The sequence below is a fragment of the Mustela nigripes genome, unplaced genomic scaffold, assembly GCF_022355385.1.
Source record: "Mustela nigripes isolate SB6536 unplaced genomic scaffold, MUSNIG.SB6536 HiC_scaffold_148, whole genome shotgun sequence".
Taxonomy (NCBI): Eukaryota; Metazoa; Chordata; class Mammalia; order Carnivora; family Mustelidae; genus Mustela; species Mustela nigripes.
Genome location: NW_026739562.1, coordinates 6060664 through 6084410, shown reverse-complemented (window position 1 = coordinate 6084410; position 23747 = coordinate 6060664). Strand labels below are relative to the sequence as shown.

The window sequence follows — 23747 nt, the reverse complement described above, 5'->3', positions numbered from 1 at the left end:
CAAACAGCAGCTCAAGACTGCCTGTTTGGATACCCTGGTTCTGGTGTTTGCTAGAAAGTTCTTCTCACTACTCTGTGATTATGGAAGCCTCATGACTGCCCCATCCTTCTCCCGAACCAAACTAGCTGATTTATTAAAACATACTGAGGCCAAACTAGCCCCGTAGGAGGGTGAATTTTTAAACAGATTCCAAGAAACCAGTGTCAAAAAGATGCCCTTTCACGTAATGTGTTCTGAGCCTGGCCTTTAGACAGGGTACATTGTCAGTCTTGTGAATAGCTACTGGCCCACTTTGGGGGCCCAGAAAGTCTGTCCTCTTCAGGCCCCATCTTCCTCCTCAGACACGGCCTCGGGTTGCCTAGTGGACATGAGATGCTTGCTGTGCCCCAGTTTCTTTGCATGATATGGACATGGCAAGGGGCAGTCACTCCTGAGGTACCCAATGTCAGGAAGCCTCTCTCTGACATTGCCTTGCCTGTCACTGGTCATGGAAGGCATCTCCTTGGTCTTTCTTCATGCTGGTCACAAACAAAGCATCCTGAACCTATCACTGCACCCTTAAGCTTAGCCTCTGAGATAGGTGTTACTATCTCCAAGCTTTAGTTAAAGCAACAGGCTCAGAGATGTTCGGGAACTTTCCCAAGGCCACACAGCCCAGCAGAGACAGAGCTGAGATTTGCTCCTAGGTCCTCTGGTTGCCAAAACTCTTCCCATCTGTCAGTCATCCCCATGACAGTGGCTCCTGAACCTGACCAGGGAGCGGTTCAGTGGGAGGAAGGACTAGATGAAGAGGGCTGGGTCCGGGGAAGAGTCTGGAACTCTAACTGGGAGCCAGGCTCCACTGCCCAACAGCTCTACCAGAAGGAAGACTGGTGTCCTGTGGGCCAAGTAGTAGAGCCTGTAGTACAGAAGTAGAGGGAGGGGAGTGTGGATGACATCCAAGCCCACTTGTTTCATGTGGAGGTGCAGGAGAAGGCCTGGGCGCCCCTCCCAACTCACGAAGCCCAGGGATGCAAGACAGAGTGGGTAGCGCGTGGCCAGACGGATGCGCCGGGGCCCCTCACCGTGAGCCCGGGCGGGAGGCCACTCAGAGCAGCGCACTCCAGCACCTTCGGGCCAAGAGTCTCCACACCTGAGACTGGAAACCACTGTTTGCAGATACTGAGAAGAAAAGCACAAAGGCTTGGCTGATAGAGGCCATGAGGCCGGAGTAAATGGAACAGAACAGCGAGCTGCCAGAAGAGAAAGGAATCTTCCAGATGAGCTGGGGCAGTGTTTTCAGACCAAGAGGCGTGATTCATTAGTGGGCTATACCAATGGATAGGGGGCCACGGCCAGCATTTTTTAATGATGCACAACAGTACAGAAAACAGGAGAGTAAACACATGTAATAAAGCTTTAGTTTTAAACAGTGTGTGTGTGTATGTGTGTAAACTTTTTTTTTTTTTTTTTTTTTTTTTTTTTAAACCATGGGTTCTGGTCCAAAAAGCTCCAAAAAACACTAAGTTGGTTCAACCCCTGTATTCTGCAGATGGAGATCTGGGGCCAAGGGCAGGACAAGGCTCGGCCCACAGTCCAGACACAGGACAAGAACCGTGTCCTGACGCTTGGACACTACTTCCCCAGCGCCACAGGATGCTTTCAGAGACACTCTCAGCCTTGGCCACTCGTACCCGATGTTGTTCCCAGGCTAGAAGCAGGAAGAATTCGGGCCTTCGCATGGAGGTGTTTGTGACAGAATGTCCTTGGGCCCTTTCTTCTCTAGACTGGTCCTACTCAGGCTCTTTCCCTGCCTCCTTTCCTCCCCCGACTCCCTCTCTATGGGAACATCCCAGAACCAGGGTGCTTTCACACTCCCCCCTGCTGCCACGAATGCCTCTGTGCAGCCACTTCCCAGGTCCCTCCTGGCCATGCTGGGCCCTCTCTCCCCTGAGGCCTTGTCCTAGACCCCTCTACAAAGTGACTCCAGCTCCACCGGCTGTGAGATCTGCCTGAGGCCCTGTGTGAGCCTCACCCCACCCTGTTTCCGGGGCCCAGGACTTTCCTTCACATCTACACACTATCTGATAACAGCTGCCCCAGATACACACATCACGCTCAATTCTTACGGCAGCCCTGTTTTATAGGTGGAAACACTCAGGGGAAGGAACTTGCCAAAAAGACCAGGCAGCCGTCAGCGAAGCAACGCGCTCTAGAAGCAGCTCTACACGGGCCCCACGTGTATCCCTGGGCACTGCCCTGCCGGGCTGATCCCTGGCACACCTTCCCCCAAAGCATCCTGGGGCTGGGCGGGAGGACACCAAGGGGATGGGAGCGAGGAGGACTCACTTGACTCTGCACTGAGGAAACGACTGCCCCACTCTCAGGAGGGCAGAACGCCGGAAAGGCAGCACCCGCCCCTCTCCTGCACCCCTTCTTTCTCCAGGAGGGCAGCACAGACTTCCCCGAGAGGCAGGCTTGGGAGGAGGAACCGGGTTCGGGGAATCTCTCTCCTCGCAGGCTCAGGGGGGTTGGCAGCTGGTAGGGACAGGGCTTGCTGTGCTGGTTCCCGAACAGGGTGCCCCATGTGCCCCATGTGCCCCTAGACTCTGGGAAGGAGTAGCGAGAAGTCTGACTGTGATGGTGGCTATAAGCCAAGGTCTCCCATCCAGGGTTATCGGTAAGAACACGGGTGTTTTGATCTTGTAGCTGAGTCCTGGGTCTGTTTTACTCATGCTTCAGCATTTACGGCAAGAAAGGGTGTTATTAGCACCAAAAAACCCGACATCTTTTCTCCTCAGCTGTCCTGGGGATCCCCATCTCTCTGCGTGGGCTCCTGCCCCGTGGGTCCTCCCACCTGCAGCCCCTCCCCTCACCCCTCCTGAAAACTGTTCCCAGCCCCCCGTGGCCCCCAGGCCCGATCTGGGCCCCTCTCCCTCCCTCCCTGTCTGTGCTCCAGCTCACCACCGCCCCCCACCCCCAGCCCCGCCGCCTCAACACAAACCACCTAGGACCCCCACCGTCATTTCCCAGTCCTCCCCGTTCTCCCAGGTCCGCCTCCACCAGGCAGCCCCTCCTGACCACCACCCCAAATTGTATCTCCTGCTCCTCCCAGCCCTGCAGCTCTCGCTGTGAGGGCCCCTTGCCTCCCAGTCACCTTGTCACGAAGGTGTTTCAAGTGTTTGAATTGTCTTGTTTTCTCAACAAACGACACAACATCTGACCTCAATGATACTACTCCCCAGGACGTCCTGAGTGCTTGCTTGCTTCTCCTTCCCCCCGAGAGAAGCTCTGGAGAATGCTGAGTGCAGGGCCTGGCTTGTTACTGGTTCTTAAAGCACAGCATGAATTTCCAGATATGCTCAGACACCACTGGGAGGAGGAGAAGTTGGTGCCAACTTTTTGGAAAGCCATTTACATGATCAATTCAAGGCCTTAGAAATAGGCACAGCCTTCCAAATCCAGGCGAGGACCCCACTTTTAGGAATGTATTCTAAGAAAAAAATAATAGATGTGCATGAAGGTTTAGCCACAAGGACGTTCACGTTAAGTGACAGGATGGTGCTTCTGTTTCCTGAATAGTAACATGGGGCTAAAAATAGCTCCCAGTCCCTGGGCTGCTATGAGGGTTAATAAATCATGAGTTAATATACATAAAGCACTTAACACAGTGCCTGGCACCAGATCCAGGCTCTATGGAAACGTTACCTGTTCTTTTTATTAGAACTGAAGTCTGAATGAGGCCAAATCCTGGGCTCCTTGCTATGATACCACCCTGCCTCCCACCATCCCTTCTCCCGTGTTCCCAAACCAACAGAACAGTTACTAATAATAGCAAACCCCACCCCAGCGATGACAACAGCAAAGATCTAAACACACAGCACAATGGGAGTGGTTACCGACGCCACAACTACACACAATACTATGCAGCCATTCAGAGCCATGTTATAGGACAGGGGTTAATGTCGCCCACTCAGGTTCTTGATAAATGGGAAAAGGCTACAAAATGATGAGTTCAGTGTGAAGCTGCACCCCCCCCCCCTTTTTTAAGGATACAAATATGTAGAAAAAGTATACTACAAAATGTGAAGTACTGTTGCTTCTGGTTGTGAAGTTACAAGGGATTTTCCTTTTTATCTTTCTTTTTAATTTCTTGCAAAAAACACTCCTTTTGTAGTCCGGAATAAAAACTAATATTGAGAGTAAGTCAGTCCCCGCTGGCTTTCTCCTCTCTGCACTAGAAGGGGCTGTGTCCTCCTCTTACGTGTTCCCGCCACATCTGATACACAATCTGCGGGCATAAAAGCCCCAGTCTCAAACAGAATTCCAGTCTGACAGTCTGGTTAAATCTTCCAGGCCAAGGCGTTCTGTACAGAATCTAGAAACTGCCAGCAAGGATGAGAAAACAATGTGACCGGCAGGGGTGCGCCTGCGCCTGGTTGGTGGCCTGTTCCCCCAGGCTGGGGAGGCTTGAACACTGTCCCGAGGGGGCAGGGGCAATGGAATGAGGCCAGGGACAAGGCATAAAGAGACCTGTCACCTGGGGAGCATGTGGCAGGGCTGCTGAGAGGGAGCCGAGCCTTGCCGCGAGGCCACTTTGGCATCTGGGGGCTCTCGTCAGCTTGGTCTGAACAACTTCCCAGGAGACACTTAAGTGCAGCCAGATCTTAATGTGATCAGCCTCGCTCAGGGACAATTTCGTTTTGTCCCTATCCGTGCCGCCGCCCCGCCCCTGCCAACCACCCCGCAAGCTTCTGGGCCTCCCCTCGCAGCCCCGCTGGCAACAGAGGTGTGGGCACCCCGGGGGGCTTGCCAAGAGGCAAGGTGGGGTCACAGGGCCATCGTCAGGGGTCAGCTGCGGAGGGATCACTCAGCCAGGGGGTGGATCTGGGCAGGGGTCAGTAGGGCACGTGGGACGCCCGCCTATGACAGACGTTAGCAAGCGCGCTACCATCAGGAGTGGTCCTTTTGCAATCTCGGCCCTCAAGAGAGCTCGGAGAGGTGGCTGCTTCTGCGTCCACTGCGCTGCTGAGGAAACAGGCTCGGGAGCTGTGTGGCCCGAGGGGCCTCGGCTGGAAAGGGCCGAGTGAGACTCTAGCCCCGGTCTGCCGGCCTCAAGTGGAGGCTTCTCCCACAAGGCCGTGGCAGATGTGGAGGCTGGGGCAGGTGTGGCGTGTCACGGCTGCTCCCTAATTCCCCCTGTGCCTGCGGCACTGGAAGAGGGGGGCTCGCCCCAGTCACAAGGCTGACTCAGGCCCGTCTTGCCCCAAACTGTCCAGCTCCCTGCCCTCCTCGGCTCCTGCGGGGCTTGGCCTGCACTATTTGTGGCGGGAGGCGGCCACCTCCAGCTGCAGCAGGGACTCTGGCCACGCATCGAGCCCCCTGACCGGTGCAGTGCAGACAGCCAAGACCTCTCCTTGGAGGGCGGCCCCGCAGGCAGTAGGACCTTCCGGGCTGTCTGTGTCTGTGTTCCTGCTTGTCCCCAAGTGCTGCCTTTGGCCAGAAATCTCAAAGGAGGTCACAGATCTGAGTGGTGGAAAGAACAATGGCCTGGGCACTCGATACCGGTCTTTCTGCTGGTTCTGCCTTACAGGCCAGGTGCCCCCACAGGAGCACCTCTGGACCTCGGCTTCCTCATCTGTCCAATGGGGGGAGCTGTTCCTAACCTTCACCCTCACGGTACTTGGGGAGATGAAGGCTCGCGTGAGAGTGCACTGCGCTCCTTTCGGGCTCACCTCCTCCCAGCACGAGGCAGGAGGCTGCTGGAGAAGGTAGACTGGGGGACAGGGGGACAGTGAGAGAGGAGCCAGACATTAAGACTCTCCCTGGATTTCTTACCTCTGGACGAGCGGTCTTCCCTTCCCCTTCACTGCAGGTGAGTGGAGACAAAAAGTTACTATGTGAGACAGCATGCTGGGAAGAAATGAGTAGCTAATCCCTTAGACATTTTCAGGGGAAGCATTCCAGAAAACTTTTCTCTAACCAACAAGGGCAGAGGAAGACACTTCTCCTGAGACCTGCCTGGGTGGTCTAAAGCCTGAACACACTTGGGCCAGAGTCTGGGAAGCGGCCCCAGGCCTGTGGCATCCTTATCCACCCATCCCACATTCTTCAGGCAGGGAGGAGAGAGCCCTCAGACCAGCATTGTTTTGGGAGGTGTGGTTTCCGCTCCCGGAGAGCCTCACTCAGGCCTGTTCTCCAAGTACAGACCGGGAAGGGCAGGGTGGGAGCCAGTGGCATAGGGACATCACAGCACCTGGAGAAGGGCCTGGAGGGTGGCTTCCTGCCCCAGCCTCTTGGACAGGGGAGGCAGCCCTTTGCAGCCACCGGAAACGTTTCAGCCACATCAAGCCAGGAGGGTGTATGTGTTCTGATGGGGCATTCAGGGGCATCTGGATTATCACGTGTGCTGCTCGGCAGGCCCTTCCTGCAGGAGGCCGCTCACTGTAACCCGATCACACGGCCCCTCCAGAGCCCACTTCTTTTTGGTTCCTGTCCCAGGGGAAAAGCTTGGTGTCTCTATGCTGCTTCTGGTGAAGGGACCAAGACTGCAGCTGTCCCCTCTGCCTGGGGCCAGGGCTGGGGAAAGCCCAAAGACAACACAGAAGGCCTGCTGACAAGCAGCCCATGGGACTCTTCCAGCCCACCCCAGGACACCAGATCTCAGGATCTGATCGTCCTCAGGTACATGCTCCTCCAGCTGATTAAATAATGAGAAAATAACTTCATTAGGGTCACTTTTAGGAAGAAACCAGATTAGGGATGTTACAGGTCCAACACAGTTGTTTTTGTTTTGTTCAGAGAGAGAGAATGCTCACATGCATACCCAAGTGCAAGAGTGGGGGCAGGGGCAGAGGGAGAGGGAGAGGAACCCAAGCCAGCTCTGCACGGAGTGCCAAGCCCCATGCAGGGATTGATCTCATGACAAGAGATCGTGACCTGAGCGGAAACCAAGAGTTGGATGTTTAACCAATGGAGCCACCCAGGCACACCAGACCCAACACAGTATACTCTGGAAACTCCCTTCTGGCTTTCATCTTTCTTTCCCCATCCAGAAACCTACAATTTGTGTCCAGAGTTAAAAGCTAGTGGGGTCAGAGGCCAGGATCTTGCCTGAACATGCCCACACTTCTGGAGGTCCCCTGAGAAAAGGGACTGTCCCTGGGGTTCGGGGAGTGTGTGTGGGGGTGCGTGTGTGACAGCACAGGTGTAACTGTAATGACAACATTGTCACATATACCTTGGTCAGCATGGCACTGGCTCACCTGAGAAGCAAATTTTTCTGTAACGCTGGCTACAAGTGTCCTGCCTCGCTTACCCTGTCCTGTACTGCTCTCTGACACCAGGCCCCTTGGCCAGCTTTAGCCCTAAAAGATAGTCCAGCCCAAGAAGGGGCTGGGAAAGGCACTTGTAAATCAGCGCAGCAGTACTAAGCCAGCGGGAAAAGGCACCGTCAGTCTGTGTTCCGCTCTAATAAACAAACATCAACGTCATTCCCTGTTGACCCTCAGACTCAGGAATCGCCATATCTGAGACTGGATTCCAGCAGCACAAAACTGACCGGGCTCTCCCACGACGGTTCCTTCCAAGGAGAAGATGGGGTGGTGGGAAGGGGACAGTTGTAGACCAGGTCCTTCTGAGGACAGCGAATGGGTGGAACCACGCAGAAGTAAAGATTTAAACAAACAGAATGCACCGCTGTGGAAACACTCAGCTTTTTCAAAAGCATCGTTCAGAAAAATAAAGCAATCAAGACTTCAGATTCAACACTTTACAAGTGTTTATGACCAGAAAAGGCAAAGTGGGTCTTGGATATTCTGCAGCCAAGTAAAAGCTGCCAGAATTCAAGGAAGAAGTATTCCCAGCAGGGCAGGGACCCGTCACGTGTCGAGGATTTCTCTACAGTTCTCCGATGGGAGTGTTCTGCTCAGCACAGGACCCGCTTCCCTCTAGTGGGGCTGCCATGACACAATTCAGGAGACCTGGCCACTTGTGGTCCAGGTAGACCTACCAGCACTAGGGCAAGGTCATTATCAGCCACAGAGGCCGCAGAGATGGAGTGCCACAGGCGATGTCAGGTTTATGAGCTTGCATAACTCCAAATTTAACATGAACTGTCCAAGCCACCAGAGCGAGTGGTTTAGTCAACAACGTGAATCGGGATTTCAGTATGGAGGATACAATCGGATACCGGCTGCGCACTGTCCTGAGGCAAGCCGCCTGTCGTCAAGACCTCTTTAGGGTACAAGCGGACCTGTGTTCTTTGGGCTGTGTGCTGACTGCAACAGTGCTGTCGTTAAGTGTCACGAAGAAGCTTGATGCTGAGTTTGGGTGTCACTCAGAGCCCCCAGAGGGACTCACAGATGAGCATCGAGAGGAAGGGATCGCGCAACCACCCTGAGAGTTAGCTGGGATACGATCAGAAACATTGTTCTGGGTCACAGGAAGGTTGGATGAGAATTTGTCTAACTTGCCTGAAACTGCATTCTCTCCCCACAAAATAAGCTTCCTTAGTTAAGTGGCTGACTAGGAGTCCAGTTGGCAGTCTGGTTTCTGACTAGGAGCTGCTAACGCTGATCAGGAAGAGAGGAGATGCAGATGCCTGAGGACAAAGAAAAGCCAGAGGACAAACAAGGTGGCCGGGTGGTCCGCTCTGCCAATGGGGTCCAGGGGTGAGCTGGGCAGGGACGCCCAGTCAACCATTCTGCCTAAATTCATCAAGGCAGAGGAAGAAGCACGCAGTTTAAGGATTCACCTGTGGTTTGAGTTCTGGTTCTGCTGCCTGGAAGTCCTATTAAATCATTCGGCCCTTCTTGTGGGGGCCTCAGCTGCCTGGTCTCTACAATGGGAAGAACACCTCTTTCCTGCCGAGCTTTGGGGAAGATAAGGGATTACATAGAAAAAGCTCCCAGGACAGTTCCTGGTAGGTTATTAAAGCTCAAAAAAAGCAAAAACTAAATCTGTTTTTCTTCATGCTACATTGTTATATTTGCTTCCTCTGCTTTACAAGTAATGTTGGCAAAGCAGCTCAGCCCCTAATTCCTAGGGAGGATCTAAGGCCAGTAAAACACAGCAACAGGTCAGTGCGGCCCCGGGGCATCCTTTGCTAGGTTCTGAAAATCCCTGTGCAGTCCTAAACCCTGTACTTTAACTCTATGACAAGTACCTACTAGTCATTTCAAAAGGGACATTATCTTCGTGGTTTAAAAAAAAAAAAAAAAAAAAGGTGTGTGTGTATAAGGGGTAGATCTAGCATTGGGCAGCAAGGAACAAAAGCCAAGACCGCTGCTCTCAGCTAAAGAAGCCCGGCATGGCTCAGGCTGTCGGCTGTCAAGTAGGAACTCATTTCCCCGACAGCCATGGCAGTGATGACTGAAGAGATCAAATGTGCAGCTGACACCAGGGGAGGCCGTGACCCTACATTAGGAGGGATGCCGGGACACTGGGAACCATCTGCCAGTTCTTTCGTCTATGGGAGCGGAAGAAGAATTTCCCAATGTCGTGCATCAAACTCACAACTGAAGCCGGCTGTACCACCCTGGCCAGGTTTTGTTTAACAGGAAAACAGCTAGGAATTAGAGGTTTTATTTGGCTTTTATGGTGATTTGCATTGCCCTCACTGAAAGGCTTGGTATGACGCTCAGATTTTATAAAGCATTTCATATTTCTTACAGAAAGGAGCCATCCACATGTAAAACATTAAAAAAAAAAAGTGGCAGGGGGAGGGGGGAACCCCAATGCAAAAAGCCAGGAAGTTTGTCAGAAAGCAGGGCCTTCCAGGCCTGGTGTTACATCTGACTTCCGGGGAAGAGCCTGGCCAGTTTTTGGCACTCTACCACCATCGCCAAAGCCAATCTGTCTTCCAGAACAGAATGGAAACAAGATCGGAAGCAAGAAGGCTCTGTAGGTTTTCCCAGCAGGCAGCTATGGAAACTCTAACTCTCTTGTCCTGTTTTCATCCATTTGATTCCATTTTCTTTCTCTCGAGTTTTCCCTATGTCGGTTTGGAATCAATCCAGCCCAGCACTCCTAAGTCAAGAGGTCAAGACGACACGTGATTTTTATGAGGCAAGAAAGGGCAGCCACTCTGTTCTGTTTTGGGAACCTTGGTGACATCATAGACTGCTGAATCTCAGGAGCTCATGTCTAAGAGAGCACTGAGTCAGAAGAAAGCTTTTGTCACACGGCTCCCGGAACTTAAGGTAAAGACAACTATTAGGTAACTGAGTCTAACCCCAGAGGGCTGCTCTCTCTTCTCACTGGCTTGGGTTTAAATGACTCAAGTCACTCTCTAGGGGAAACTCATCTATGTGGGACAGCTGTCACTAGCAGGGCATTTGCTGCTCTTCAGCCTAAATTTCTCATGACATCACTTGATTACTTCTGTCTCAGAGGGGACGGTTTCCTCTCGTATTACAAGTATCCAAACTGCTGCCTAAAGATGGCTGGGTTACAAGACACGGCTTCCACTCTTTGTTCAGAGGCCTGTAACCTGTCTGGGTCTGTCCCAGGAAGGAGACTCGGTTAAATAAAGTGCTCCTAGAATATGCAGCTTTCCATTACGAAAGCACTGAAGCCAAGATGTTGAGCAGTCAAGGCAGACTTCCACAAGGCTCTGTGAGGCCCCCTCTGTTTGGGTTTCGGCAGCTGTCTGCCTGCGGAGGCCTCCAGGGTCACTGACACATGTTTATATCCTACTTCACAAAGGCACAAGGAACAAACACGTGCGCCTTTACCACGGAGGCAAAGCCCATTCACAGTGCCTTAAATGAAGCAGGAGGGGCAGGAGAGAAACAGCTTACGGACAAACCTACCGAGAGTACAGCCACAGCAGTTTTTAATTTGCCTAAAGAAGCTCTGTGATTTTAAGATGTGATTAGGGGTACTGTTCCCACAGTAAACACAGTATAAATGTGACCCGCTGGCTCTCATTTAATAGGACTCCGAAGCCAGGAAGCAAATCCCACCCTTGTCTTCTGAACAGCCTCCCTGCGAGATCAGCTAGACCAGCCTCTGGAAGTTTCTTCACGGCGGAGGATTTGTTCGGTCTCAGCACAGTTTCTCTCTCAAAGCTCTCATATCACCAGTGCGCCCCTCCAGGGTCTGGATAAACTGTCCGAAAGGTCAGGTTTATTCTCGGTTCTCTAGAGTGGTACTCTTTGGGCACTCGATGCTAAACGGAAATATAAATAATTCTGACATAAACACATTTATGAGGACATGGGACATATTTTGACTTCATCCCCCCTGCACCCCCCACAAGCATCAGCAAGCTCTCTGAAGTCTTGTGGAGAAAGGTTTTCTTCTCTGAAGCAAATCCTCCCCCACCCCCATCACTCCAATAAGCCAGCGCCCTCACACTGAGGTATTGTTTTTATCTTTTCTAATTGCTGTTCTTCCTCGCAGCTTCCTGCCATGTTCCCAAATCTCGCAAGGCAACACATAAATTACTGAGACCAAAGACAGACATGCGATTCTGCTCCCAAGCTAAGTGTTCTTTCATGAACTTGCACACCTTAAAGATGACCCGGTTTTAAGAGAGCCCGGCCTAAGGTGAGAAGCTGTGCCGCCCGGTAGCCACCCACTGGCCACCCGAAGCTATTGTAATGAACTTAAATTATATTAAAAATTCAGTCCTTCGACACACTATCCACATTTCAGAAGACCAATAATAGCTGTGTGTGTCCAGTGGCTACAACATGGAGCCTCAGAACATGCAGAATGTTTCCGCTATCACAGAAAGTTCTACTGGATGCCACTGCTGCAGAGGTCCATTTTGACTGTCAGAATCAAAACTCTTGGAAAATGGTGTCACTGTACCACCTCTTGCTCATGATAAAAGCAACTTACTTTTCACATTTACTAGAGAAATAAATAAACAGAAGCCGTCAGGGCACCGCCTCCACGTGAATCCAAGTTCCATACATGTTCTCACCTGCCAGTCAGCTTGTGTCGCTCCTTCCATGATTAACAAGGTCCCATGACCCAAGGGTATCTTCACTCTTTCCACATACGTGTAGTCTCCGTTCTCTTCCTAGAAAACAGCATTCATTGCACTATGTTTTTTGCTTGTGTGATCAAGATGCAATGGCACCTGGCAGTGGTCTAGAAGTGCAAACCTCTCCTCAGCAACATAGTCGGGGCTCATCTACTGGCTCCGTCCGCGGCAGCCATCTGGCAAGTTGTATCACCACTCTGTACCTTAGTTTGGGGATGGCAACAGGACCTGCCACACAGGGCTGCTGTGAGCCTCCACTGATGCAGTCTGCGTTGGTCACCTGGGGACCGGCGCACACTAAGTGCAGCGTTAAGTGCCAGATACTGTCATCCGCATCTAAACTGCAGAAGAGCTCATTCTGGCCTGTGAAGGAATTAAGTTATTTATACAAGAACTCTTCACACCTGCTTTATGCTGTGCTCTGTGTTTTGCCACGGTCTGTGTGGAAAAAAACGGGCTTTTAAATAAGACACGGTGTAGTGAGTTCTCATTGCCTTTTTACAATTTCTGCTAATTCACTAACCGGAGCCTATGTTAAAACTGGTTACAACTCTTCCTATAGCTCCTCTGGTGTCTAGGAGATATAACCTTGTTTCTTTCAGAACAGTCAACAGCAAGACTTTCTTGAAGAAGGAAGTTCTGGCTTGCCCAGAACAATGCTGCGAACTGAGACTGGCCATTGAAGCCTGGGAGCACAGACCACAACTCCTGACCACTTCACACAGAAATGCCTTGTATTTACATCACCCCCTCTTCCAGAGAGCTCCAAGTTCATTCATGTCCAGTGCTCTAAGGAAGCTTCAGGCCCGGCCTGCAAAACAGCCAGTACGTGAGGGTCATTCCTCCTTTGCAGCCGACAAAGGGGTGAGTTCAAAGAGCCTGTCAAGAGTCGAAGCCCAAGCTTCCTGATCTTTCCACTTCCATTCTGGGCAGATCCACGCATCCGTCTACTTCACTTCTGATGCAAGGGACTGCATCTGGGTTACTGCAGGATTGATTTCCCTGCAATACTGTGTTTATATTTATTATTGTAGGGGTGCTTCTGAGAACATAATTATTTACAATGATTTCCCTCAGGAAAAACAAAATCAGCACAATAATGAACTTGCATAAACAGTTTAAGTTCCAGGTCCCAGCCCTTGGCAGGGACTTCGTGGAGCAGTCATAACTTTAACAGGCAGAAGATAAAAGCAATGTTTGAAACAACTTTTGGTTTCCTTGACTGATTTTTTTTTTTAAAAGATTTTATTTATTTGACAGACAGAGATTACAAGTAGGCAGAGAGGCAGGCAGAGAGAGGAGGAAGCAGGCTCCCTGCCAAGCAGAGAGCCTGATGCAGGGCTTGATCCCAGGACCCTGAGGATCATGACCTGAGCGGAAGGCAGAGGCTTAACCCACTGAGCCACCCAGGCGCCCCTCCTTGACTGATTTCAATTGTGCCTGCCACCTTTTCTTTTCCAGTAGCAAGTAAGCACTGCAGCATTAACCAATGACCCCTCAGCCAACCAGAGAGTGGTGGGAAGGTGACCCTGTCCTTGGGTGGCCCTGCTGCATCCAGAGAAGCAAGAGGAGGCTCTATGAAAGAAAGGATTCCAACCAGAGGAGATGCACATCCTACTAGAGAAAAGAGACAGAAGGGAGTGCATCGTCCATGAGACTTAGAGGGCTCAAGGGTCCCTGATTTAAGCTGTAAAGTCAGCTACCAGATCAAGGTTCAACATAGGGAGAAGCAGATGGTTCTCCTGCCCTCTGCACACTGCATACTCTGGGAGTGCAGTGGGACCTGCTCAAGCACAGACATGAGGGCAGGGACACCAAAGAAAGTAGAGAGGAAACGCGCTACCCAGACATGAAGCCAAGCCTGCGACGAAGATCTCTTTGAACAGTAAAAGCATTCCTGGGAAGGAGGGGGCGCCAACGCCAATGGAAGCGAAGGGGTAAGCACTGTAGTTCTGCCTGGAAACATGAAGCAGGAACGGAGCCAGCAAGTGAGAGAGAGTTCCACATGCAAAGGGGAAATACCAGCCCCAATGGAAAATGACGTTCCACAGCGCCATGCCCCACTTTACGTTCCTAAGATCTGCATTTTCCAATGACAGAAAGCCTCGGGTTGCTTTTATACATACTACATCCAGTATAACGTTTAGTTGTACCTAAAAGCAAAAGAGGGAGACCCTTCACTTGGGAGAGAGCTACTCCTGATCAGTCCCTGAAAGAGTCGCCGATGCCCAGGGCACCCACTGCACGAGGTGATGTCATCACTCTGCTGCTTGCTATCTGTCCCTTCCAACACCCTGGGCTCAGAGAGCACATTCTAATCTGCAGAAGGAGACAGAAAAGAGGGCAAGGGGTTCTACTGAGGCAACACAGAGCTCACAAATGCTTCCTTCTGGTCTTGAGGCCAGAGTGCCAACAGAGCCCAGAGCTACCCTTCAACTTAACCACGACACAGGGAGACTTTTTCCACTCAGGAAGCAGATAAAAGGCCGACAGAGCTCACGTGGCTGTGCATAAAGGCTCAAATTGATAAATGGATAAGCCACGCTGGAAGCAAGGGTCAGACTGTTTAGAGGAGTGCATTCACAGCCATTAAGCATGGTTAAGTTATCAAAACAGGGCTCTGTGACCCTTCTGATTTACTCAGGTCTTTCTTCAAAACAAAACAGAACACACCCCTAAAAAAAACATTGCTTGGGATAAAATTTTCCATCCATGATCCCAGTTAAGAGAGGCTTTTCAGGGGCGCCTGCCTGGCTCAGTCAGTAGAGTATGTGACTCTTTGTCTCAGAGCTATGAGTTCAAGCCCCACGCTGGGCATAGAGCTTACTTTAAAAAAACAAAAAAGGCTTTTCAGGATCACAGTCAGTCTGTAGGGTGGGTTTTGTTATTGATGATTTGGTGTTCCACACAAAATTTCACAAGCAGATGAAAAAATGCAAAAAATACATACTTTATATTAATGCTGACCAACACACTCTCCCCCCCCTCCCCAAGCACAGCCAGTTCATTTGAACACACAATTATGATTCCCAAGGAGCTCTGGGCCTTCCTGAATTCTATACTCCCGCCTCAGCCTATTTGGTTTCCGTTAGGAAAATGGTATTTAGGGGAAAAGTCTGGGTGTATTTGTCGTCCTGTCATTACTAACCACTCAAAAGACAGGAAACCTAAACATGTTTCTTTTCACTGGAAAAGTAACTTAATGCTTCACAAGCTCTACGTAGGTTCTTCATGTAATTGCTCCTTTCCTGTCCCAAGAACGTGCCTTAGGAATTACAACCAACAATTGATACTTGAAAATCAGTAGCAGCAGAGTTTTTCTCTCTACAGAATAAAAGTGACACAACCTCACTAAAGTAAATGACACATGGAAATTACCGGCTTGCTGCCTGCCTTCCTCCTCTCTGATAAAAACTCCGTGAAGAGAGTGTTGTCTTACCCTTTCAAAACATGCTCAGCACCTATTACACACATCAGTATGTATGTGCTGAATGAGGAAGAGCATCGAGAAAATATAATCCTATCATCCAGAATTCATGCAATGCATGTAGAGGAAACGTTCTATATACACAATCATGTACTTTACATTTTGAACATTATATTGTGAGGATGTTTTTATGCCTCAAATGTATGGTATTTCAGAAATGGAGTTACATAATATTCCTTTATATATCTTTCCTTCTTTACACTCGCAAATATTTTTCGACCACTGTATATGTCAGTCACTGTGCTAATGTTAAGAATATGGCAACAAGGTACTCACTCTTGGACACTGAGATTTTAATACACCGGTACTGCCAAAAAAAAAAAAAAAAAAAAAAGAAGAAGAAGAAAAGAAAGAAAGAAAGGCTACTGCAAGTAAATCCCAGGCAAAACATTTCTGAGTATTTTTCTAAGGATAAATTTTCAAAAATGGAATGATGGGATCCAAGGATATAAACTTTAAAGCAATCTGACTTATACTAGCAAACTGCTTTCCTAAGAAGGTTATAGCAATTTATTATTCCATCAGGAAAATACTACAGTACCTACCTTCTGGTCACATCACTGATACTGAACATTACCAACTAACAATGATGAAAAAAAAAATTGAGGGAAAACTCACAATCCATTATTCAAACGGAGTTCTTTACTAACCCCATTCAACATTTTTTCACATGCCTATTTGCTATTTGCATTAATTCTGTTGTGAACTCTCTCTTCACATTCTTTGTCCATTGTTCTACAGGATGTTAGCATTTTTTCTTATTGACCTATAACCACAGACCCTAAGATACTTGCCCTTTGTCGTACTTTGTGCAAATACTTTTTTCTCATTTGCTATTTGTCCTTTAACTATGTTGATGTTTAATACAGAGAAGCCCAAAAACTTTGAGTCAACTCTGACCTTTCTTTGGTTCTCTTTCATGGTTTTTATGCTTAGCAAGTCTTTTCTCATCCTGGGGGAAGTTAAATATACAACTGCATTTCCAAATTTTTGGTTAACAAAAAAAAGTATACGCTTTTTTAGACTTAACTCTTTCATCTACCTGGTATTTGGCTTCCTCCTCACACCAAGGCTTCTTTTTGTAACATTTTCCAAATACTTAAACCAAGGCACCCTGCCAGACTTTTTGGACAGGATCAACTAATGTATGCTGCCCAGGTGCCAAGCATGTTAGGAACTACATGTACATCACCGCTAATGCTCACCACAACCCCGGAAGGGCAGTGCTATTTTCCATTTTATCACAAGCAAAGGGAGCTGCAGGGAAAGCATATCTCTAAGGCAGAAGGCTGGCAGGAGGAAGGCAGGGCTAGTATTTGGACTAGATCTGTCTAGCACTAAAGCTTATATTCTTTCCAGTCCACTGTGCTCTCCAAGTGATCTCCATTCCTTCTGAAATCCCATCACATTTCCTGTCCAAATCCCATGGTACCCTGGCTGATCCGTTAAGGGTCACAAACACCAGCAAGCAGCATAAACGAAGAGTGAGGGCAGGATTCAGTGCAGTAGGGAGTGAAGACCATGGGGAACCAGAGAGCATGGGGTGTGCAGACAGGTGTAGCTCTGGCTCATTGCTCCCTCAGGGCTGTCTGATTTTCCAGGTTTTCCAGGGAAGCTGATAAATGGGATTTTTATGTGAAATCTCCTGAGTTAATAAATTTTGCCAAATAATCAAATTTTGTTAAAAATGCTAAGCAGTATAAACAAGTCTGAGGACCAAATTCACAAGAGCTGCCCACCTGTGCTGCTGATGGACCCAGCATAGGACTCCTTGTATGCCCACATCTCGTCATCCTATCTGGCCTGGAAGCTCCCAGTCAAGGCCAGTTGTAATCTGCCTGGCTCCTCTGATCCTGCTTTGCCATTCCAAATAGTAGTGCCTGATAGAAAGTTCAGAAAAGCTCATGCAATTTCAAGTATATATTCTTAATCTCTGACCCAACTCAAGCAAAAAAGGCTGTTCGAAGCAAAATATACTTCCAAATTAATGATCTCAATTTACAGTGAGACATCTGATTCTCCAAGTCATCTCTGATCCTCTGAAAAGTAGATGAGCTACTTATTTTTAAAAATTCCATCATTTTACTAAGAAGATGTTGATGAAAACAAAACACAAATGAGCAGAAAGAACAAAGTAGGAGCATGCTATGTATTTCTCATTTTCTGAGCTCTCCAGAAGCACTTGACATGCAGTAACTGTGATTAGTTTCTGCACTGGAGGCATGAGGGAAGGCTTCAAGACTACAGTGAGTCCCTGAATCCTGGAGAGGACTTACGTGAACACGAAGGTGGCGAGCGAGCGGAAGGGAGAGGAGAGTAGAGATGATCTCATGGAATGGTACAAGCACACAGGGAACAGCAAGACACTAAAGGAGGTTGGGCATAGATTATGTAAAGATTTGACAGTCTGACTAAGGAACTGACATTTTATTTTATCTTTTGTTCCAGGAGAAGCAAATAAAGGCTTCTGAGTTGGAAAACAAAGTGATGAAAGCAGTGAGCTCAATCTTGGCTCTCTGCTCCTCTTTAGCTCTTCTTTCTTTTTAAAAAGATTTTATTTATTTATTTATTTGTGAGAGAGAGAGAGAGAGAGAGAAACACAGGCAGAGGGAAAAGCAGGCTGCCTGCTGAGCAAAGAGCCCGACGTGGGGCTCGATCCCTGGAGCCTGGGATCATGACCTGAGCTGAAGGCAGATGCATGACTGACTGAGCCACGCAGGCGCCCCAAGCTACGCTCCTGCTCTGAGTGATGATGTGCGACCGCAGAGCTTCCCGTATCACCTCCATGATGAGTTCCAACTCGGCTCAGCGAGCAGTTACTGGGGACACGCTACCCAAGTGGTTTAACAGGGTGCTTCGGCCACCTCTGTACAACAGGGTTAATGGCTGTACAGACGTTGCGGGATTACTGGAGGGCGGAACGTAATGCTCTCAGAACAGGGCCAGGCACAGAGTCCGCACATTTGTTATTTATCATCATCACTTTACTGTTGTTATTCTGACAATTCCCCAAATGATGTTTCTAGCACAAGCCGGTCATCTGACCCACAGACCTCAACAGCCAGCGGCCTACTTCCCCCACAGAAGTCTCCGGCATCTCCAATCTAGCATGTGGAAAGAACTCTTGATTCCATCTACAAATCCTCTGTAAACACGGCCACAGTTGAAAGCAAAAATCCCGGCTCCTCCCCCATATGAGTGAATAACACGTCTACCCAACCGCTACTCGGCCAGAAACCTGGGAGTCATTCTTGATTCTTACCCTTGTATCTAAGATGTTAGTGGCAACTTCTACGGCTGCACCCTCAAAAACACACCTCAAGTTCATCCACTTCTCTTCATCCCACTGCCACCACCTTAGTCCAAACCGGCAGCCCAGCACCGGCTCTCCCCCCTCTACTTAGTCTTCTGCTCTTGCCGCTCCTCAGACTATTCCCCACACAGCAGCCTGAGCGATCCTTCCAGATACAAACCAGATCATGTCATAACCTCATTTATTCCTGCTGGACTCAGAATAAAAGCCAAACTCAGAGCTCTAACTACAAGTTATAATTCTTTCTCTGTTCACTGGATTACTGTCTAGCTCCTAAGACCTCCATGCCGGTGGGCCCCCCGTTTGCCACTTTCACTGGTGTCTGCTCAGAGTTGAGCACAGCACCTGACATACAGTAAGTGGGCAGTTAGTATTTGCGGGACAGAGACAGAGAAGAGAGGAGAGGGAGAGAGATCTACCTCTTCCTGAAAATATCTGGCATCTGGGTCTCAGAGAGAAATGAGAGAGAAACGATGGGAGTTAAAGACATGCTAGTATTTTAGACATGTGGCAAATAGAGCCTGGGATAAAGATGGTCACTAGTTGTGGGATGAATTCTTCAGCCATTTCAAGAACAAATTAAGAAGATTTGGAAATTGAAATAATTAAGAGAACAGGGAAGAACTAAAAAAAAACTTACATGTGCAGCACCTGGGTGGCTCAGTCAGCTGGGTGTATGACTCTTGACTTTGGCTCAGGTCATTATCTCAGGGTCATGAAATCAAGTCCTGCACTGGGCTCTATGTTTGGCGGGGAGTCTGCCTGGACTTCCCTCTGCCCCTCCCCCACTGAAATAAATAAATAAATCTTAAATAATAATAATAATAATAATAATAAAATAACTTATGTGTGAACCTGACCAAGAACAGTGATATCATGAACATAAATGGACTTACCAGCAGGTGGAATTGTGGAGTTTTTTGAGAGAACAATAATAAAGCTGATTTTATACTTTCAGGTCAGAAGTCACATGTGCTGTTATAAGTGGAAGTGTCCCCCTGCCACAAATAAATAAATAAGTGGAAATGTCCCCTGAACACATACGACTGATGACTTGAACTTGAGATAAAAGTCAAGGCTGGAGATAAGAGATTCAGAAGTCACTCCACCTTAAGAAGGAACAGCTGAAGCCATGGTTATTAACTTATTCAACCAAAATACACATACACACACACACACATAGTGCTAAATGATGGGGACACAGTAAGACAAAAATGGACCTTGCCCATATGGCACTTACAATCTATAGCCACTTTATAATCTCCTAAGAACTAATTTAAACAAAGATAACAGAATCAAAAGTAATCTTGAATATCCACGTTGTAGGGGTGAATGTAAAGGAAAAATCCTAAAAGGAGGGAGGGCAATAGCAGTGAGAAAAGTCTGAGAGTAGCTAAAGTAACACAGTATCCCAGCCAACAGGACAAAGAGAAGAAAGAGATGGTTGAGTTTCAAGCAGAGAGGAGATGGATACGGAGACCAATACTGGGGACCAATATTACAAGGAAGAACGGAATGATGATCAAGGAAAGGTTCTTCCATACAATGGCATCTGGATATTAGCAAAGCGGTGGGGATGGACCTACGGGGCAGCGGCTTCAAGAGTTCAGTTGTAAGGAAAGGGAAACTGCAGACAGAGAAAACTTACTCCAGAATTTGTGCCTCAAAAGCAAGCAAGCAAAGAAAAAAACACCCCAGATATTAGTAAGAGTCCAGGAAAAGATTTTCTCAAGATGGTAACAGATATAAAGGGATTTCCCTAGCTCTCCGGTCCAAGGACCAGATTCATGGTGGAGCGCTTGGCAAGTACAGTCATGGCTTTTTGCAGACTGAAATGATCACTGAAAATTGAATGTTAGCCCAGGGCACCACTACGTAACCTGCTGAGGGCCACCTGTCCCTCTAGTTGCCCTACCTTCCAACTTATGATTATGCCAATAATGTCTCCCTCTCTGCCTTTTTTTTTTTAAAGGATTTATTTGAGAGGGAGACAGCGAGAGAGCGCACATGCATGTGCATGGGGGGTGGGGATTGTGGGGGAGAAGCACAGAGAGAGAATCTTTAAGCAACCTCCCCAATAAGTGTGGAGCCTGACACAATGCTCAATCTCACAACCCTGAAATCAGGACCTGAGTCGATATCAAGTCAGACACTTAACGGAATGAGCCATCCAGGCGCCCCGCCCAACCTGCTTTTTTTTTTTTTTTTTAATTTTTTTCAGCTTGCTTTCACCATCAGAATGTGGGGTTCCCTTGCCCTTGAGAACTGGCTGGCTGGCTTCTGGAGGGCTTCATGGATCATGTATGCTTGTGGCTATATGTGGACTGCAACGTTGTTCCTACAGCACCAAGGAAGAGCACAGCTGGACTTACTCTTCATAGTGCTAACATGGTTTTTTTTTTTTTAAATCTGACATAAACAAAATACATTACTTATGGAAATTACAAAAAGAGAATAAAGCTAGGACCCCACAATGTCATCTCTACTTATTATTCTGCTGACTCAATCCACACTTTAAATGACTGTATCCTCAATATCGATCTGAAATACATTACTTTAAAAAGAGAAGCAGCTCTTTCTGAAATGAGATCTGCTAAAGAAAAAGGCTGGCTGGAAAAATACAGATTTGAAATCACTGAGGTTATCTGTCCAAAACAGGTGTAAGCTCATTTGCCACAACAAATCTTTGCATTTTTATCCAACTCTTTCCTGATGTTTGGCATGGAAGGTTCTGGTGAGATGAGTGAGGACACTAAGGAGGCATGAGGACTGGCCCTGGTGATTGGTCATCCTATACCAGGGATGCCCGGTGACCTCCATAGTTCAGTAAGTCAGAACCTCACCAAGGTCTTGCCTGGGAGGTCTGGCAGTTGTTCAGTGCAACAGAGGCTCTCTCTGTAGGCAGCGAAAACTTGGCACTAGGGACCAGACTAGCATAAGAACTCCTGCCTTTCCTTCTGGATGGAAACACGTGGAAAGGCAAACAGAGCGAAATACTGCTGACAGTGTCTATTGTTCAGACTTGTCAACATAGTGCCAGGGGCAGTGTGGGAGTAAGAAGTTACTGAATTTCAGCAAAAATAAACATGGCTTTACCCTCACTGTTACAGTCCTTCTAGCAACATTGAATACACATTTGAAACCAGAAGGCTTCATGTAATAATGATTCCATTTTTGGCAATATATTTCTAAGAAATGCAACTTAAAGGAACTGCTATCTTGAAAGAGCTCGCCAGCAACACTGCAGCACCAGAAACAAAGGTCAGCCATGTCTGACATCCAGATGACCCCAGCCCCCAGCAGAAGTGCAGGGTTCTCCAGTCATCCATCAAACGCACAAAATTCATTCCCAAACTGTTCCCAGACGTGACCTGATCAGACCTGATCTCCCCTCCTATACCCTTCCTCTGTGTCCTCTGGAATTCCAATTCAGTGATGAGCGAGCACCCCTAGTTCCCCAACCTCATGTGCTCTGAAGGTTCCCTAGACTTGCATACCCTAATTGAAGCCTTGCTATCTCCAGGATTCCAAATGCCTAAAGCCCTCTCACATGGAAAGTGATCATGTCTCTCACATCCAGCCAGCCAGGAGATACTCCGTATTAACACTTTCAGACCATTATTCCCAGGCCTCTCTTACAAATCCCTGCTCCTCTGAGCGCATGTCATTGAATCTGTTCACCTCTGTCCTTCTTGGCCTTGGTACGCACGAGGTATAACAAGCTCTTAATTGGTCCCTTGGCTTCCGCTCTTGCTCCTCTCTAGTCCAGGTTCCACACGGCAGCAAATGACTTTGTAAAATTATCCATCAGATCATGTCACTCTTCTGCCTCACACATTTCAGTGCTTCTTATTGGGCTTAAAATCTGCTCCTTCCTGAGGCTCATGAAGCCTCTGCATGATCTGGCCCCTGCCCACTCTCCCCACCTCATCGCCTGCTCTGGGGCTCCACTGCGCACTCTACTCTGGTGTGGGGTCTGCTTCTCCTTCCTCAAACTCACTTAGCCCTCTTCTGCCCCAGCCAAGCAGTCATCTACCATGAAAGCAGCGCTTGGGAAAGAGGAGACCATCACCACAAGGCTTAGGAATAGTTCTTATGGGTATGGCAAGGGGAGAAAAAATTTCTACCACTGGGATACAATTTTAAAAAGTCAAGTTTTACAGGCAGCAACCTCTTCGACCTCAGCCACAGCAACTTCTTCCTAGAAACATCGCCAAAGGCAAGGGAAGCAAGGGCAAAAATGAACTACTGCGACTCCATCAAGATCAAAAGCTTTTGCACAGCAAACAGTCAACAAAATCAAAAGACAACTGACAGACTGGGAGAAGATATTCACAAATGATGTATCAGATAAAGAGCTAGTATCCAAAATCCATAAAGAACTTATCAAACTCAACATCCAAAGAACAATCAAGAAATGGGCAGAGGACATGAACAGACATTCCTGCAAAGAAGACATCCAGGGGCGCCTGAGTGGCTCAGTGGCTTGGAGGCTCTGCCTTTGGCTCAGGTTGTGATCTCAGGGTCCTGGTATCGAGCCCCGCATCGGGCTCTCTGCTCAGTGGGGAGCCTGCTTCCCACTCCCACCCCAGCCTGCCTCTCTGCCTACTTGTGGTCTCTGTCAAATAAATGAATAGAAATCTTTCAAAAAAAAAAAGACATCCAGCAGACACATGATAAAGTACTCAACATCACTCAACATCAGGGAAATACAAATCAAAACCACAGTGAGATACAACCTCACACCAGTCAGAATGGCTAAAATTAACAAGTCAGGAAACAACAGATGTTGGCGAGGATGCAGAGAAAGGGGAACCCTCCTACACTGTTGGTGGGAATGCAAGCTGGTGCAACCACTCTGGAAAACAGCATGGAGGTTCCTCAAAAAGTTGAAAGTAGAGCTACCATACAACCCAGCAATCACGCTACTGGGTATTTACCCTAAAGATACAAATATAGGGATCCGAAGG

The 23747-nt window shown here is 48.4% G+C and overlaps 1 protein-coding gene across 5 annotated transcripts in view; it reads right to left on the bottom strand.

The window, feature by feature from the left end:
• Positions 1–7655: 7655 nt before the first annotated feature.
• The window catches only part of LOC132008402 (alpha-ketoglutarate-dependent dioxygenase alkB homolog 3), a 39906-nt gene continuing 23814 nt past the window's right edge, over positions 7656–23747 (bottom strand). For 2 of the 5 annotated variants that reach the window (XM_059386938.1, XM_059386939.1), the window contains exons 10-11: positions 11915–12013; positions 7662–11152 (exon numbers count right to left, since the gene is read on the bottom strand). In XM_059386938.1, coding sequence (XP_059242921.1) covers positions 11060–11152; positions 11915–12013 — 192 coding nt within the window. In that variant the 3' untranslated portion in view covers positions 7662–11059. Of the gene's footprint in view, positions 11175–11914; positions 12014–17203; positions 17345–23747 lie in introns of those variants that run through there. The other 3 variants (XM_059386942.1, XM_059386941.1, XR_009401628.1) reach the window with 3 other exon arrangements.